The sequence below is a fragment of the Mytilus trossulus genome, chromosome 9, assembly GCF_036588685.1.
Source record: "Mytilus trossulus isolate FHL-02 chromosome 9, PNRI_Mtr1.1.1.hap1, whole genome shotgun sequence".
NCBI lineage: Eukaryota > Metazoa > Mollusca > Bivalvia > Mytilida > Mytilidae > Mytilus > Mytilus trossulus.
Window position 1 is genome coordinate 12,878,932 of NC_086381.1, and position 14,585 is coordinate 12,893,516.

The window sequence follows — 14,585 nt, forward strand, 5'->3', positions numbered from 1 at the left end:
AATCAAACCCAGATGGAAACTATAGATTTATTATGGTGTTTCAAGACCACCTTACACAAATTTTTTTGTAATATTAAAGCTCATACCTCAAAATGTGCCTCGGAGGTGGCTTTTAATCTAATTGATATTTTTACAATTTTTGGTGCGCTCTATATACTGCAAAGAGACAATGGTTTTGTTCATATCCGAGTCAAAATAAATGTGGCTAGAACTTGTTATCGTTCATGGGAAACCAAGACATCCCCAATCACAGGGTAGCATTGAGCGATCATATGGAGATATCCATGACATGCTAACTGCACGGCTGAGGGACAATGAATCAACAAAGTGGTCAATTGGTATCAAGATAGTCCAGATTAAAAAGAATTCAGCTCTAAACAAAGGCATTGGACGATTCAAACATTGATAATGCCCTTTATATGCCAGAATCAAATCCAAAACCAGATGGGGAACATTCTACTTGAATCACTAATGAAACGCAAAGAATAAGTTGTAAAAAGTAAGTTGTAAAAGTAATAAGAAATATTTAAAAAAAAATATACTAAAACTTCTCTTTAATATTGGAGGCCTTTAATTAAAGTATTACAGTAATTTAATGTAAAAATTTAATTTATAGTTTAATAGGTTTTTTATATTGAGTGTTAAGTCAAACGATCATTATGAACAAACACATTATTATCAAAAAAATTGTGACTAATTTTTAAAAACAGGTTTATTCAGTCTGGCTTTATAAATATGTATAGTTACACCAAATTAAAATGTTTTTATTTAATTATTTATTCAAACTATCTTTCAGAATGTCTTAAAAGAGGGACGAAAGACACCAAAGGGACAGTCAAACTCGTAAATCTAAAACAAACTGACAACGCCATGGCTAAAAATGAAAAAGACAAACAGAAAAACAATAGTACACATGACACAACATAGAAAACTAAAGAATAAACAACACGAACCCCACCAAAAACTAGGGGTGATCTCAGGTGCTCCGGAAGGGTAAGCAGATCCTGCTCCACATGCGGCACCCGTCGTGTTGCTTATGTGATTACAAATCCGGTAAATAGTCTAATTCGGTAGGTCAAATTCATGAAAGGGAAGGGGATTGTAGTTACGACGTAAGGAACATATCCGATATCATTTGTGAAACGGTTATTCCATAACGGTCAACCAACTCGTGATGGCGTCCGTAAAATTTACGAAGGGATGATTTCAACTTCACCATTTGGAACTCTTGGTTTAATAGCTTCCTTGTGAGCAGTAACCCTCTATCAAGAAAATCCTGATAGGAAATGCAAGCACGGGAATATCGTATCAATTGGGAGATATATACCCCGTATGCAGGTGCTGCTGGAATGTTGCTACTTAGAAATGGAAAGTTCACAATTGGAAAGCTATGCTATGTATGTGAAAAAGATACATTGGGAGCTCATATGTGTAGTAAATGTGACAAACACATTCATGTTATATGTGGAACTACTTTTATTGAAGAGGGAAACGGTTCGAAGGTGGTATGTCCAAATTGTACAATTGATTATGATACAATCAGAGTTGTTCTGGAGCCATGGAGAGTTAACTGAAGCAGACAAACACTATGATAGGCAGGGTTATCTGTGATTTTATTATACAGTAGATGACATTTTAAACTTCAGTTCTCGTGATGCTATTATGTAACAAATGTATGATTTTTTATTTAATTGAATAAATGTCTTTTATTTCCTCGCATATTTATATTTTAGGCATTATGCTTTTTGCCTGGACACATTTTTCAGGATTTAAGACTAATGACTAACATCATTTAGCCATGCATTAGACTTAATGCCTAGGCGTTAGCTTATTGCCTAGAATTTAAGCTTATTGCTTAATTTTGCTTATTGCCGCTAACATATATATTTGTATGCATGCTTATATATTCTCAAAATGTTTATTAAATTGAATAAAATAAATACAGGAGAATATCTATTAAGAAAATCATGACCTTGGAAAAGGTTGTTTAATTGACCGCTACGTTGCATATATCATGTTTACATGCAGACCAGATGGTGACATGTTGTAATAACAATTGGTTAAAACACCACTGGACATACTATGTATTCTTTAAACATCAATTTTCAGGTGGGTCAAAACTTGTCAATTAGAATCAGATAGATTCCACCACTGCATCGAGTGTTATATGATATTTATCCACTTGAGACAGTTAAATTTTCAAATTTAAAACGCGAGACTTGTACCTTTAAAATTAAACCTCAAATGGTCAAACCAATAGAAACCTTGACACTGTTTATATTCTATATATATTCTTATGTATATAAACTCATCATAGATACCAGGACTAAAATTTGTATATACGCCAGACTCGCGTTTCGTCTACAAAAGACTCATCAGTGACACTCGAATCCAAAAGAGTTAAAAAGGCCAAATAAAGAACGAAGTTGAAGAGCATTGAGGACCAAAATTCCTAAACGTTTTGCCAGCCAATTTACTGTACGAAACACATCGGCCTATGCAGCTTGATTAAAATTATAGCAATCTACCTTGTTTTGTTAAAAGTTATCAATATTCCACGGGGTAAGAATGGCAATGATCAGAAATTTCCTTGGGTGCAAAATGAGATCATGCCGGTTTTTTTCAAGATAAAAACTTGCACATGCAAAAAATGGTTATATTCCATGTCATACAAAACTGTAAAGTAGTACATTTCTACAACAAAATATTTCCGCGGCATACTTATAGTTGCAATTTCAACTATAAAGAATGTTTTTTTTTCAATTTATATTCTCAAATTCTCAAGTTTTATTTGAATTGTACAAACATGTATCTGTAATTCTTTAACTCCTACAAAGTTCTGCAATAAACGACTATTTTATGTAAAAGGTACAAATAATTCATACTTAACTAGGGTAAGTTTCATTTTTCCTGGTGATCAAAATTTTAATTTACATTTAGCTGAAAAACATTATTGCAATGTAAGATGACAAACACAAATATATTTGAAGGAAACTGTTATATATTCTGATGGTCAAATATTCAACAGTTTACAAAAAAAGAAATAAAGATGAATGATACACTTGTATCTTATGAAACGGAATGGTATTATTAATTTCTACGCTTTTCCATTAATTTACGTAAAATCATATATTTTTTATATATCATTATAAAAGTGTATGTACTTAATGAATATGTAATTATCTTTTTGAGGACTCGCAAGAAGATTATTTTAAACTAATGGGCATATGCTCTTAAAATAAAGAATATTATTTATGAATGTATATATAGGGGGATCCTATATCACGTTGACTTGTTTTAGAGTAACAAATTTAAAGTTTAGTGTATTCGATTAGCATGAACTTAGCAACTTATGTTAAAAAAGAGGGACGAAAGATACCAAAGGGACATTCAAACTCATAAATCTAAACAAAATGAAAACGCCATGGCTAAAAATGAAAAAAACAAACAGACAAACAATAGTACACATGACACAAGATAGAAAACTAAGTAATAAACAACACGAACCCCACCAAAACTTGGGGTGATCTTAAATTAGCCAAAACGTTGTAATTTTATCTTCTGTCTATGAGTTTGACTCTCCCTCTGGTGTCTTTCGTCCCACTTTTTTAAAACTTTTTTGTCATTTGAAGAATAATATTAAGATGATTATTATTTTGTTTGACCTCTGTAACTGTTAACAGCTTTTTAAGACTACTTCTTGTCTTTAATGTATCTAGGTTTTTTTTATCGTTAAGTTGCTTTTATACTAACGAATATACTTTATCTCCTTTTATTGCTGATAGAAATGAGGTCCTCTTTTATTCAAAATCCACATGTTTGTTTCAGGCTGCTTAAGGTAGCACAATACAAAGATTTTATAACTCCAAGTCCCAAGTTTTAAAATGCTGTAACTTTTTTAATAATGCTTGAAAATTTATAAAAGCGGTAGTTTTGGATAGCTAACAGATTACTCTTTCAAAGTAATGCAATGTTAATATTATGCAACAATTATGTAACCAATTATAATGTTAACTGTGTCTAAAATATTTTTTACCAAATTTCCACTTTCAAATGAAATTAGCTTCTGCATAGGTATCCCTAGAGGGTTGATTTTATTATATGTTGTTTCTATGGCCATTATCTACAAAAGGGTGTCTCAGATTTCAGATAGAATGCACAGAACAAATTTCACACCTAATTAAACATTATCTTCTTTTATGTGGTTAGGATGTTTACACTAATTAGAGATTTATGAGAGAATGGAACACCATAGAGACAATCTGATACACCCGTTTGAAGCCCATGATGTGTTGATTAAGATTTCGTTAAAATTTGTATAGTTAAAGAGATATAAGATATATAAGATATAAGATATAAGATTTTATTGATACAAAAATCCAAAATCTGGATTGTCATCAACACATACACAAAGAACAAACAAACAGTAATTATTACAATCAATTATATGTGCATAAAATGGTAATATATATTTTCTTTCTTATCTATCTATTTGACTGAGGAGGTACAGTTTTACATCATAGTTATACAATTTATATACTAAATAACGTAAAATAGCTTAAGTTAGTGAACGTCTGAACTTGTACATCTCACTAATACCTGTTATGCAACCTTTACTGACATCATAATCATTACTTCGAAATATGAGGTGTTTTTTCTATGCCTAAAAGATTATTGAAAGATGGTAAAATATCTGAAATATTCTGAAAAAATTTAATTCTCAACTTATTGAGTTTGGTACATTTTATGGTGAAGTGTAATTCATCCTCAACTTCAAATTTACATAGAGGGCATATTCTGTTTTCTAAATCAATCTTTCTGTGTCTGCCCTTTTCAATCGTAAGGATACTATTACTTATTCTAATTCTCACAAAGTTTGAAATATCAGCTCTGTCTATATCTAATTTTAAAAAAGTCTTCCATCTCAAATTCCTTTTTCAAATCCTTGTAAGTTCTTAATTTATTTCCTCTTTTATCAAATATATTTTTTTATCAATAATATATTTAAAGAGATGATAGAGCTAAATTTATTCGAGTGAACTTACCCAGATTTTGCCGCTAATTATATAATAATTGATTTCATAATGATTGCATAATAAAAATATTGCATTCATTTAAAAGATTAATCTTTTATCTATCTATATATACCTCTTTTATTATTTTCTATGCATTCATAAGAAAGTTACAGCATTTCAAAGGTTAGTGATTGGAAGTAAAAACATCTTTGTATTGTGCTACCTTAATTTAATTTTATTATTTTATTAAAAAACCGACATAAGTTAAAAAAAAAAGAGTTAACTTTATAAAGAGGTCTCTCGAACTTTGGTGCTACCGCCTACGTTTACAGGTACACAGGTAACCTGAATATACTAGAGTGACAAGTCGCATAATTTATAAAACAAATTGAAATCGCAATGTAGAGGACAAACCTATAAATTGAAAACATACAAACTATCACTCAAAAAGTGGAAATGCACGAGACAAAATAAATAGACCACCACACAAATAGATATTCCACGATCAGTAACAACATACTTGGTATGCAAGTAGACACATTTTTAAACGCAGCAGATAAGTCCTTTGATGAAGGAGAATACTTGTCTTCGTTTTTGAAGTATTCAGATTTTATGTTTCAAAATGATAGTCTACGTCGCTGTCTTTACCATATTTATATATTTCAAATACGTATTTTCTTGCTATCGGTTCCTCTTTGTTTTCGAAAACATCTTGTTTTCTGCGTTTTTTATGTTGAGCATACATTGCGCTAGTAACTATCATTATTGTTATAACTATTCCAACTCCGATACCAATCATGAGTACAGTTTGAGTAGTGTTTCTACAACAGCTTCGGTTGTGTTATATTTAAAGTTATTTCTTGATTTCTTATAGTGTCAATATACTCTACAAATAGAAATGTTCATTAAAGCTTAATCGATCCTTTTACATCATTTTCATATGTTTACTGAAATAAAAATCAACATGAATTTGCTTAAAACGAACAATGACGGGGGCGACTAGTGGTGCCTGAACTGTTGATCTTCCGTCATCGGTTGTCACCTTATAAATCTAATAACCAGTCTTTTACTGAAAATATTTCAAGAGTAACGAGTGTCTTTATTATTTTAGTTATTTGTTATACTGTGTGTTATAGTAAATGATTCTATACGAAAAACTTTCATTTCTTTTTTTGATTAAAAAGTGACCAATATAAATAATACCTGTAGGGGATGGTGCTAAATCTTCTGCTGTTTTTACCAGACGGGTACTTGACAGGGCTTCAGTGGTTTCGAAAGGTTACTTATACATCGTTGTGATTTGTAAAACTGGCTCAGCTGTATCGCTTGCAGTTCCTTGATTACTATGAGTATTGTCCGTAAAATATAGAAATATAAATTATCATTATAGCTTATTCGACCCTACTAAATTATTTCCATATTTTTACTGAAGCCACACATCAACAGAACCTATCTGTCATGCAAAAGGACGGATGCGAATAGTGTAACCGGTACTGTTTATCCTCCGTCCACCGGTTGTCACCTTATAAGGCTGATAAACAGTCTTTGACTGACAAAGTGTGTAGAGAAAAGGGTTTCCTAGTTCTTGAAGTTATTTTTCATTCTATATGCTATTGTTATTTGGTTTTTTTAACGAAAATCTTTAAGTAGTTTTCACAAAGTGATTGATATTAATGATACCCGTAGGGGAAGCTGCTTATTTATCTGCTGGTTTTTTTCTAGGCAGGTGACTGATGTTGCCAAACTTGACGAGGCATTAGTGGTTTCGAAAGGTCTATGATGTATCGTTGTAGTTTGCACAACTAACTCATTTGTCATGATTGCCGTTTCTTTTTTATTACTAAGAGTACTGTCGGTATAATCTAAAAATAAAATGTTATTATAGCTGTATCGACCTTATTAAATCATTTCCATATACTGAAGCTACAACTCAACAGAATTTAACATGTCATGAAAAGGACGGATTCGAATAGTGTAACCGGTACTGTTTTTCCTCCGTCACCCGGTTGTCACCTTATAAGGCTGATAAACAGTCTTTGACTGACAAAGTTTGAAGAGTAATTGGTGTCCTAGTTCTTGAAGTTATTTTTGATTCTATATGCCATTGTTATAGGTTTGTTTTTTCAAAACACTTTTTTTTAGTTTTCACAAAGTGACCAATATAGATAATACCTGTAGAGAAATTTGCTAATTCTTCTATTGCTGTCCCAAGAAGGGTTACTAATGTTGCCAAACTTGACGAGGCTTCAGTGGTTTCGAAAGGTCTATGATGCATCGTTGTGGTTTGCACAACTGACTCAGTTGTATCGGGTGCAGTTTCTTGATTACTACTAGAACTTTCTGTATAATTTAGAAATAAAAATATGTATTATAGCTTAATCAACCATATTAATTGAATCAATATATTAACTGAAGCAGTAAATTTTAACTTAGAACTTAAAATTTAATTAACACTCTAGACAGTTTACACTGTAACAAGAGGCAGACAAATGATACAAATACTAATTTACAATGGTGAACAAGATAGAAAGAAATATACATTCATAGTTCATTATAACTTATTCTCTGTACACAAGTATACACATACATAACACGTGATATTCATTAAAAGCTATAATAATGGGATCTGAGATCGCCAGTCGATTACATGTAAGTGATAATGTATTAGAATTATAGATATTTCATAAGTTTTTTGATAGCATAATTAAACTTGTCAAGAAAAAAGGACAAATGTGAAAAGTGGAACCGGTACTGTTCATCCTCCGGTCATCGGAATTCACATTATAAAGCTGATAATCAACCTTTAATTGGCAATGTTTGAAGAGTATTAGGTATCCTAGTTCTTGAAGCTTTTTTTTGGTTCTTTATGCCATTGGTATGGTGATTTTGTTTTATTCAAAACGCTTTTTGTAGTTTTAACAAAGTGACCTATATAAAAAATACCTGTAGGTGAAGCTGCAAATTCTTTTGTTGTTTTTACTGGACGGGTTACTGATGTTACACTTGACGGGGCTTCAGTGGTTTCGATAGGTCTGTGATACATCGTTGTGGTTTGCACACTTGACTCAGTTGTATCGATTGCAGTTGTTTCTTGGTAACCGAGAGTACTGTCCGTATAATCTACATATAAAAAACTATGTATTAGATTTGAAGATTCCGTATTCACAGGCCGGTGACCAAAGTCGGATTGATGAAATTTTAATCGTCAAAATTGTAAACGGCTATATCATATATCATTAGATTTGGAAATATGTGAACTTTTGAGATTCTGGTTATTCTGGTCGTCAAAAGAAAATACGGGGCAGTTTTTCAGAAATCATGATCAAAGGTCACATGTCGTTTTCAAAGAAAAACAAAATGAAATGTGTAACTCCAATTCAAATACCCTTTTTACTGCTGAATGATTAAAAACTGGAGTCTATTTTCTTCTTTATTGAAAAGTCCGTTAAAAAAGTGGAAACAAATCATTAAATGAGATTTCCGAACACACGTATGCGACTTTACAAAAAGGCGGGTAGATTTCAAATATTAATGATGTATTTTTTTCAAGTTATGAGAACAATGTCCGTCAAAACTAAACAAAATTTATAGAAAAAATGTATTTATTTATACAACCATCAAGAATACCTCAATGAAAGTGAGAACTTATGGTTTTGCCATATATGTTGAACTCGGTACATGCAAAACAGACAACAAAAATTATTTTAAAACATACTTATAATTGAGTTTTTACAATGTCAGGACGATTTCTATTGAATATTTTTTTTATTAATAAGATAAATAAATCATTTTAAGATAAATTAACAATTAAAAATATATTTTTAATGATAGAACAGCCTTTTATTCGTTCGCTTAAAATATTTATCTCTGATAACGTTATACTACATATGTAGTATAACGTAATCAGAGATCAATATTTTTATTAGATTGATTCGTTTGAAAATTGAGACAGTTTCGGTTTCAATCCAAACTAAGTAACGCAAGATAGTATTTTTGTTTCTATGCAGGATAATTTATCAAAGCACTAAAATATGCAAAATGTCTTTGGTAATGTGGGAACGTCATTACGATGTTCTGACCCTTGGCTGGTATACTATACAAGTATGTTCGTAAGTGAAAGGTTTAGAAAATCTCGAATGTCAGTAAAGGTCCATAGTATTTAAAAAAAACACGATAAAATTTTTAAGCCGCGTGTTCTATAATAATATTTCGAAAATAAATGTTAAACTTCGAACATTTAACGTGTTGTGCATTGCAAAAGAGTGGTGGTCAAATGTTTGTTTACTACATATAGCGAGCTTTTAACCAGCATCAATGGACATCAATTTCAAAACATTTCGTCATTGCAAAGTACTCTTTGGTCATATCAATCTATAAATAAACGTCTGAAACATTAGAGCACCTCTAAGATAAATATCAAAATAACCTTGTATTAAAACAAGAATGTATCCAAAATACACGGATGCCCCACTCACACTATCATTTTCGATGTTCAATGGACCGTGAAATTGGTTTTAAAAAATATGATTTGGCATAAGAATTAGAAAGATCATATCATAGGGAACATGTGTATTAAGTTTCAAGTTGATTGGACTTCAACTTCATCAAAAACTACCTTGACCAAAAACTTTTACATGAAGCGAAACAGACGGACGCACGGACGAATGAACAGACAGACGCACAGACCAGAAAACATAATACCCGTCTACTATCGTAGGTTGGGCATACAAAAATATCTTCTCCTGCAGCTTGCGACTCAAAATATCTCTTTACAAAATTCAAGAAAATACCCATCCGTGATCGCCAGTATACACTAGCCGTGATCACATGACTGTAGTCAGCAAAATATTTCGAATTGTTGAGGTCGTTGTGCCCTAAAGTCTGGTCTATTAATTTGATATCTTAATCGAACTAGGGTAAGTATTTTTATCGCACTGCTGATGGTAAAAAAAATCTTCTGTGAATAAATAAACTCATCATAGATACCAGGACTAACTTTAGTATATACACCAGGATGCGCGTTTCGTCTACAAAACACTCATCAGTGACGCTCAAATCCAACAAAAATAAAAGAGCCAAATAAAATATGAATGTTAATAATCGACTGTATCATTTAAAGTCTCCACAACCCTGATTACTGAGCTGACGAGTATAGTTAAACCTATTCAAATTGAGTATTCGCAATGAACTCGACACAAAGCCTTTATGTTATCTTGAAAACGTCAACAGTTGCAACGTAAAGATTACACAGATGACTACGACTGTCTTCCAAACTATTATTAGCAGACATCATTTAATAAAAATGTCATTACATGTCACTTTGCATTCAAATACATTCTGAAGTCACTTATTTAGACAACTTCTGCGAAGTAACCAGATAAAAAAAAACAATAACAGCAACCAAAATGAATAAGTAAATATATATAAGTTCATACATTAAGCAAATATGTGTTAAAAAAAACCCAAATAAATCAATAACTAAAAATAATTATAACCAGGACGCTTCATCTTTGTTTGTGTTTAGTACAGAAATATATGTTTTAGGATTTGCGAATTAATATTAATGCAATAATCATGGAACAGATCAATGGCATACTACTTATCTACTGAGCGAAGTTAAACCAGAAAACCAAATTATTTAAAAAAAAACCAACTTTACGCCTATTCGTAAACAAATTGAATAAGAAAGAAATTAACATGTTTTCTTGAAAACCTTTTTACATAACTTTAGTTTGGAAATATTTTTTTTATTGTATAATAAAGGGTTACCAAAGTTTAGGTTTAACAGTGTCGACCCAATCGCCATCTCGATTGATTAGCGATGAAATAAAGATAATTATAATGCTTTTTATCAACTACTGCAAATTCATAAACAATATGAATCCTTACCGTCTGAACAGTTGTACAGTTTAGGATCATCTACAGAAATATCACTTAAGTAACTTTTCAACTTTGTACCTTCTATGATAAACTGAAAATACAAAGAAAAAATGTAGTTTCTGATATAACATGCTTTTAAGTATAAAGAAAACAGAAAAGTAATTAACATATACAAAACCTGAAAACCGAGAGTCTAAAAATATCATCGAAACAATCAAAATCATAACTTGAAAACTGACTGACCATTCCATCGCAACTGCAAATTAGGTACTTACCTAACTATATCTTTGCAAATTTGACTTACGATGAAGATGAATCGTTCTTTTCGGATTGTTTTCATCAACTTGGTTGTTTCATATGAAGACAAATCATGAAAAACAATTCTGTCGCATGCAATGCATTGTTTCAATTTATTGTGTGTCTGATGCCCATGGGAACATAAAGCTTGGTACCGACCTGGTATCAATATATCAAAGCACAACCTATCGTTTATGATGTGTTACGACGAGTATGTGAATGAATTTATTGGGAGTTATCTATGGTGTTCATAGTTTGTGTAATAAATAAATGTCAGACTCGAGCATTAACTACTTTGATGATGATACCATCTAGCACTTTACCAGTAACGGTTCTATGCTAAAAAATGAAAAAAATAGCATGGCATCGTATTGGTACGTATGAAACATTTTTTTAGTTTTATTCACATCAATAACATAAAATGAAATTCCAAGTTTGAGTAAATACTGGAATATATGAGCAGCGAAATGATCAAAAGGTTCCCCAAAAAGTATAGCCAAAAAATATAGTAAAATCCACAACTGTTTATCTTTGCCGTGGGAAATCGAAACCTTATTTCTTTTTTGAACAATTTCTAAATATGTCAACGGAAAGAAATTAAGGGTTATGCTGCAAGCTGTGTGACTCACAGTTTTGAATAATAATAATGTTATCTTAAATACCAGGAAAACGTTTTATTTTCTTCGATGGCAAATAAACTAGAAATGGAGATCTATGGGTGTTTTCTCTGTTCTAATCATAAAGAAAATTCTAATTGTTTAACAAGAGGGGCGTGACACATATTTATCTATTTTGCTATCTTGAATAATATGAAACAATGGACTATATATGGAGTAGACCATGCTAAATTATGAATCAGCAAATGCACTTAATTTCAACACATATTTCAAAACTCAATGTGCATATATGCTGAATAAATTCAAAAAAGATATTTCCTAATTCCTATTCCTATATCAAAACTTTAAAATTTTGCTTAGTTGATATCTGCTTATCATCTAATAGTAACGAGGGAATATATAAAGATCATTTAAATTGCCTCTTAATGAAAATTGTAAATTTCGTGACCCTGAAAGACTTATCTTATTTGATTTTCACAAGCATAATTACCCTAAAAGATTTTTTTTGTTCTCCGACTGGAAATTGGGCTTTTATCCATTCGTCACCCTGATTTCCAGAAACGTGGAACTCTGCTTTCTGTGATAATGTATTTGTTTGTCCAATTTCTCCAATATATATTTTCAAGCTTCCAACTTCTGTTTAGAAAAAATATGATTATCTTTTTTTTTCTTTTACGAATATCAGTTATATCATATGTAAATTAAAGAAAATTTCATGATAAACATTTCAAACGTTTGCACAGAAGGTTATCTGTTGGGTCATTCGCATAAATAAGTTCCCTTACTTTAATTGTTTTTATATTATATCAAAGTATATTTATGTAAATAATTCTATTTGTTTTCCTTATAATGTATTGTACATATTGTTGATTGTTTTTTTTTAATTTAATACTGATAATAGTGCCAAAAAAATCCACCAATCATTGTTTTTGAAGTCGATTGTAACTTTCAAATCTTGATTTGTAATTTCTATAGAGGCTTTCCTGAATTAACACAATATCTAAAAACAGAAATGTAGAACAGATGTTGAAATAACACAAAAAGACTAAAACTTCAATAATGTACCAAGAATATTGTTTTTGCAGAGTGATTTTGCAGAGTTAACTTTTTGAAAAACTAAGGCTTTTCTACCTCAGGCATAGATTACCTTGGCTGTATTTGGCAGAACTTTTAGGAATTTTGGTCCTCAATGCTCTTCAACTTCGTACTTTATTTGACTTTTTTAACTTATTTGGATTCGAGCGTCACTGATGAGTCTTTTGTAGACGAAACGCGCGTCTGGCGTATATACTAAATTTAGTCCTGGTATCTACGACGAGTTTATCTACACATGAATAAAACAACATAACAACTTAGGTTGAAAACAGGTGCTCCGGAGAGGTAACAAGATGTCATTTGCTAGTGACAACTGTCGTCAAACTCGTTGTAATTACACATTCAGTGTTCAATGATAAGAGGTGGAATTGTGTTGCTGACAATTGGAACATATACGTGTTCAATTCAGTGACACAAATTTATGTTGCATAAGGAAGTATAGTAAATGTGACTTCTGTGGCTTAACAGCTATTTTTAACAATAAGAACATGTGATATCGATAAAACTCATGAAGTACAACAAGCTCTAAAAGATTTGATCAGTTGGAAACCGCTAGTCTTTCATTAATTAAATGGTAATTATAATTTGTCAACCAATACTTACGGTTGTAACCTACAACTCCCAACATATGATACCATATCTCAAAACACAGACCACCTGTTGTAGCAGGAAAGAACGGAGATAGTAGTCTTGCTTTGTCGTTTATTTTTATAGGAGATGATGATTCCATAAACATATAATGTCCTGTAATAAACAAGAAATTCAATTCACATGTCTGTCATACAAAGCAATGATCAATTCAAAAAACATATAACTTTACATTTTAAAATATGTATATTATCTGTCTTAAAATTACTACTAGTGCATAAAGAAATAATTCGAAAACACATTAGAGCGAATCATTGTTAAATTATAAAATCATTATTTAGTTACACATAGGTTTCTCACTTCAAACGTTTCTTATTCTTTTTCCGACTTTAATCCGACAAAAAAAACCTTCCATAATTGTATGTTAATTTTCCTACCGTTTCCACCTTTACCCAAGGTATGGTCATATTTCGGACCTGTACGTCGAGTAGGTGTGGTACCAGAATTCCATATCCACTCAAAGTTTGCTAGTTTATCATGTTCCCAGCCACATATATTTTCATCTTCAAAATCACAATAATTTCCTGGTTCTACATCTAAAAACAAAATATGGTGATAGGACTATATATTAATAAGTTACCTTAACAAAACAAAAACATTTGAAACTTTATATCCATTGTGCAGAATGTTAAAGCATATGTCTTTTTAACTACCAACTTAGCAGATCAAGAAAGATACAACATTGCGTCATACATGTATCAAGTATGCATAGAAGACAATGTTTCAACATAGTAAACAATATTTTATATATAAATAATGTGGAAACCGTCATGTTGCTCATGTTATCACAAACCCGGTAAAAATTCCAATTCGGTAGGTCACATTCATGAAAACTGGAACTCTTGGTATAATACCTTCCTAGGGGGCATCAACCCTGTATCAAGGAACTCACGATAGGAAATACAACCCCGGAAATATCGTATCGATTGGGTAATAAAAACTCCGTACATGCCCTGCTGACATGTTGCTACATAGAAAAGGAAAGTTCACAATTGGGAAGCTGAAATCATCTCGTTTGTCGTAAAGATGTGTT

At 31.4% G+C, this 14,585-nt stretch overlaps 1 protein-coding gene across 3 annotated transcripts in view; it reads right to left on the bottom strand.

The window, feature by feature from the left end:
- LOC134685146 (MAM and LDL-receptor class A domain-containing protein 2-like) overlaps nt 1-14,585 on the bottom strand; it is a 90,557-nt gene that overhangs the window by 55,732 nt on the left and 20,240 nt on the right. Inside the window, exons 4-11 of one of the 3 annotated variants that reach the window (XM_063544620.1) lie at nt 13,930-14,088; nt 13,508-13,648; nt 12,300-12,445; nt 10,905-10,986; nt 7,959-8,135; nt 7,188-7,355; nt 6,219-6,358; nt 5,295-5,901 (exon numbers count right to left, since the gene is read on the bottom strand). The exons of 1 other annotated variant lie outside the window; for it this stretch is intronic. In XM_063544620.1, the coding sequence (XP_063400690.1) occupies nt 6,252-6,358; nt 7,188-7,355; nt 7,959-8,135; nt 10,905-10,986; nt 12,300-12,445; nt 13,508-13,648; nt 13,930-14,088 (980 nt within the window). In that variant the 3' untranslated portion in view covers nt 5,295-5,901; nt 6,219-6,251. Of the gene's footprint in view, nt 1-5,294; nt 5,902-6,218; nt 6,359-7,187; nt 7,356-7,958; nt 8,136-10,904; nt 10,987-12,299; nt 12,446-13,507; nt 13,649-13,929; nt 14,089-14,585 lie in introns of those variants that run through there. One more of the 3 variants, XM_063544621.1, reaches the window with a different exon arrangement.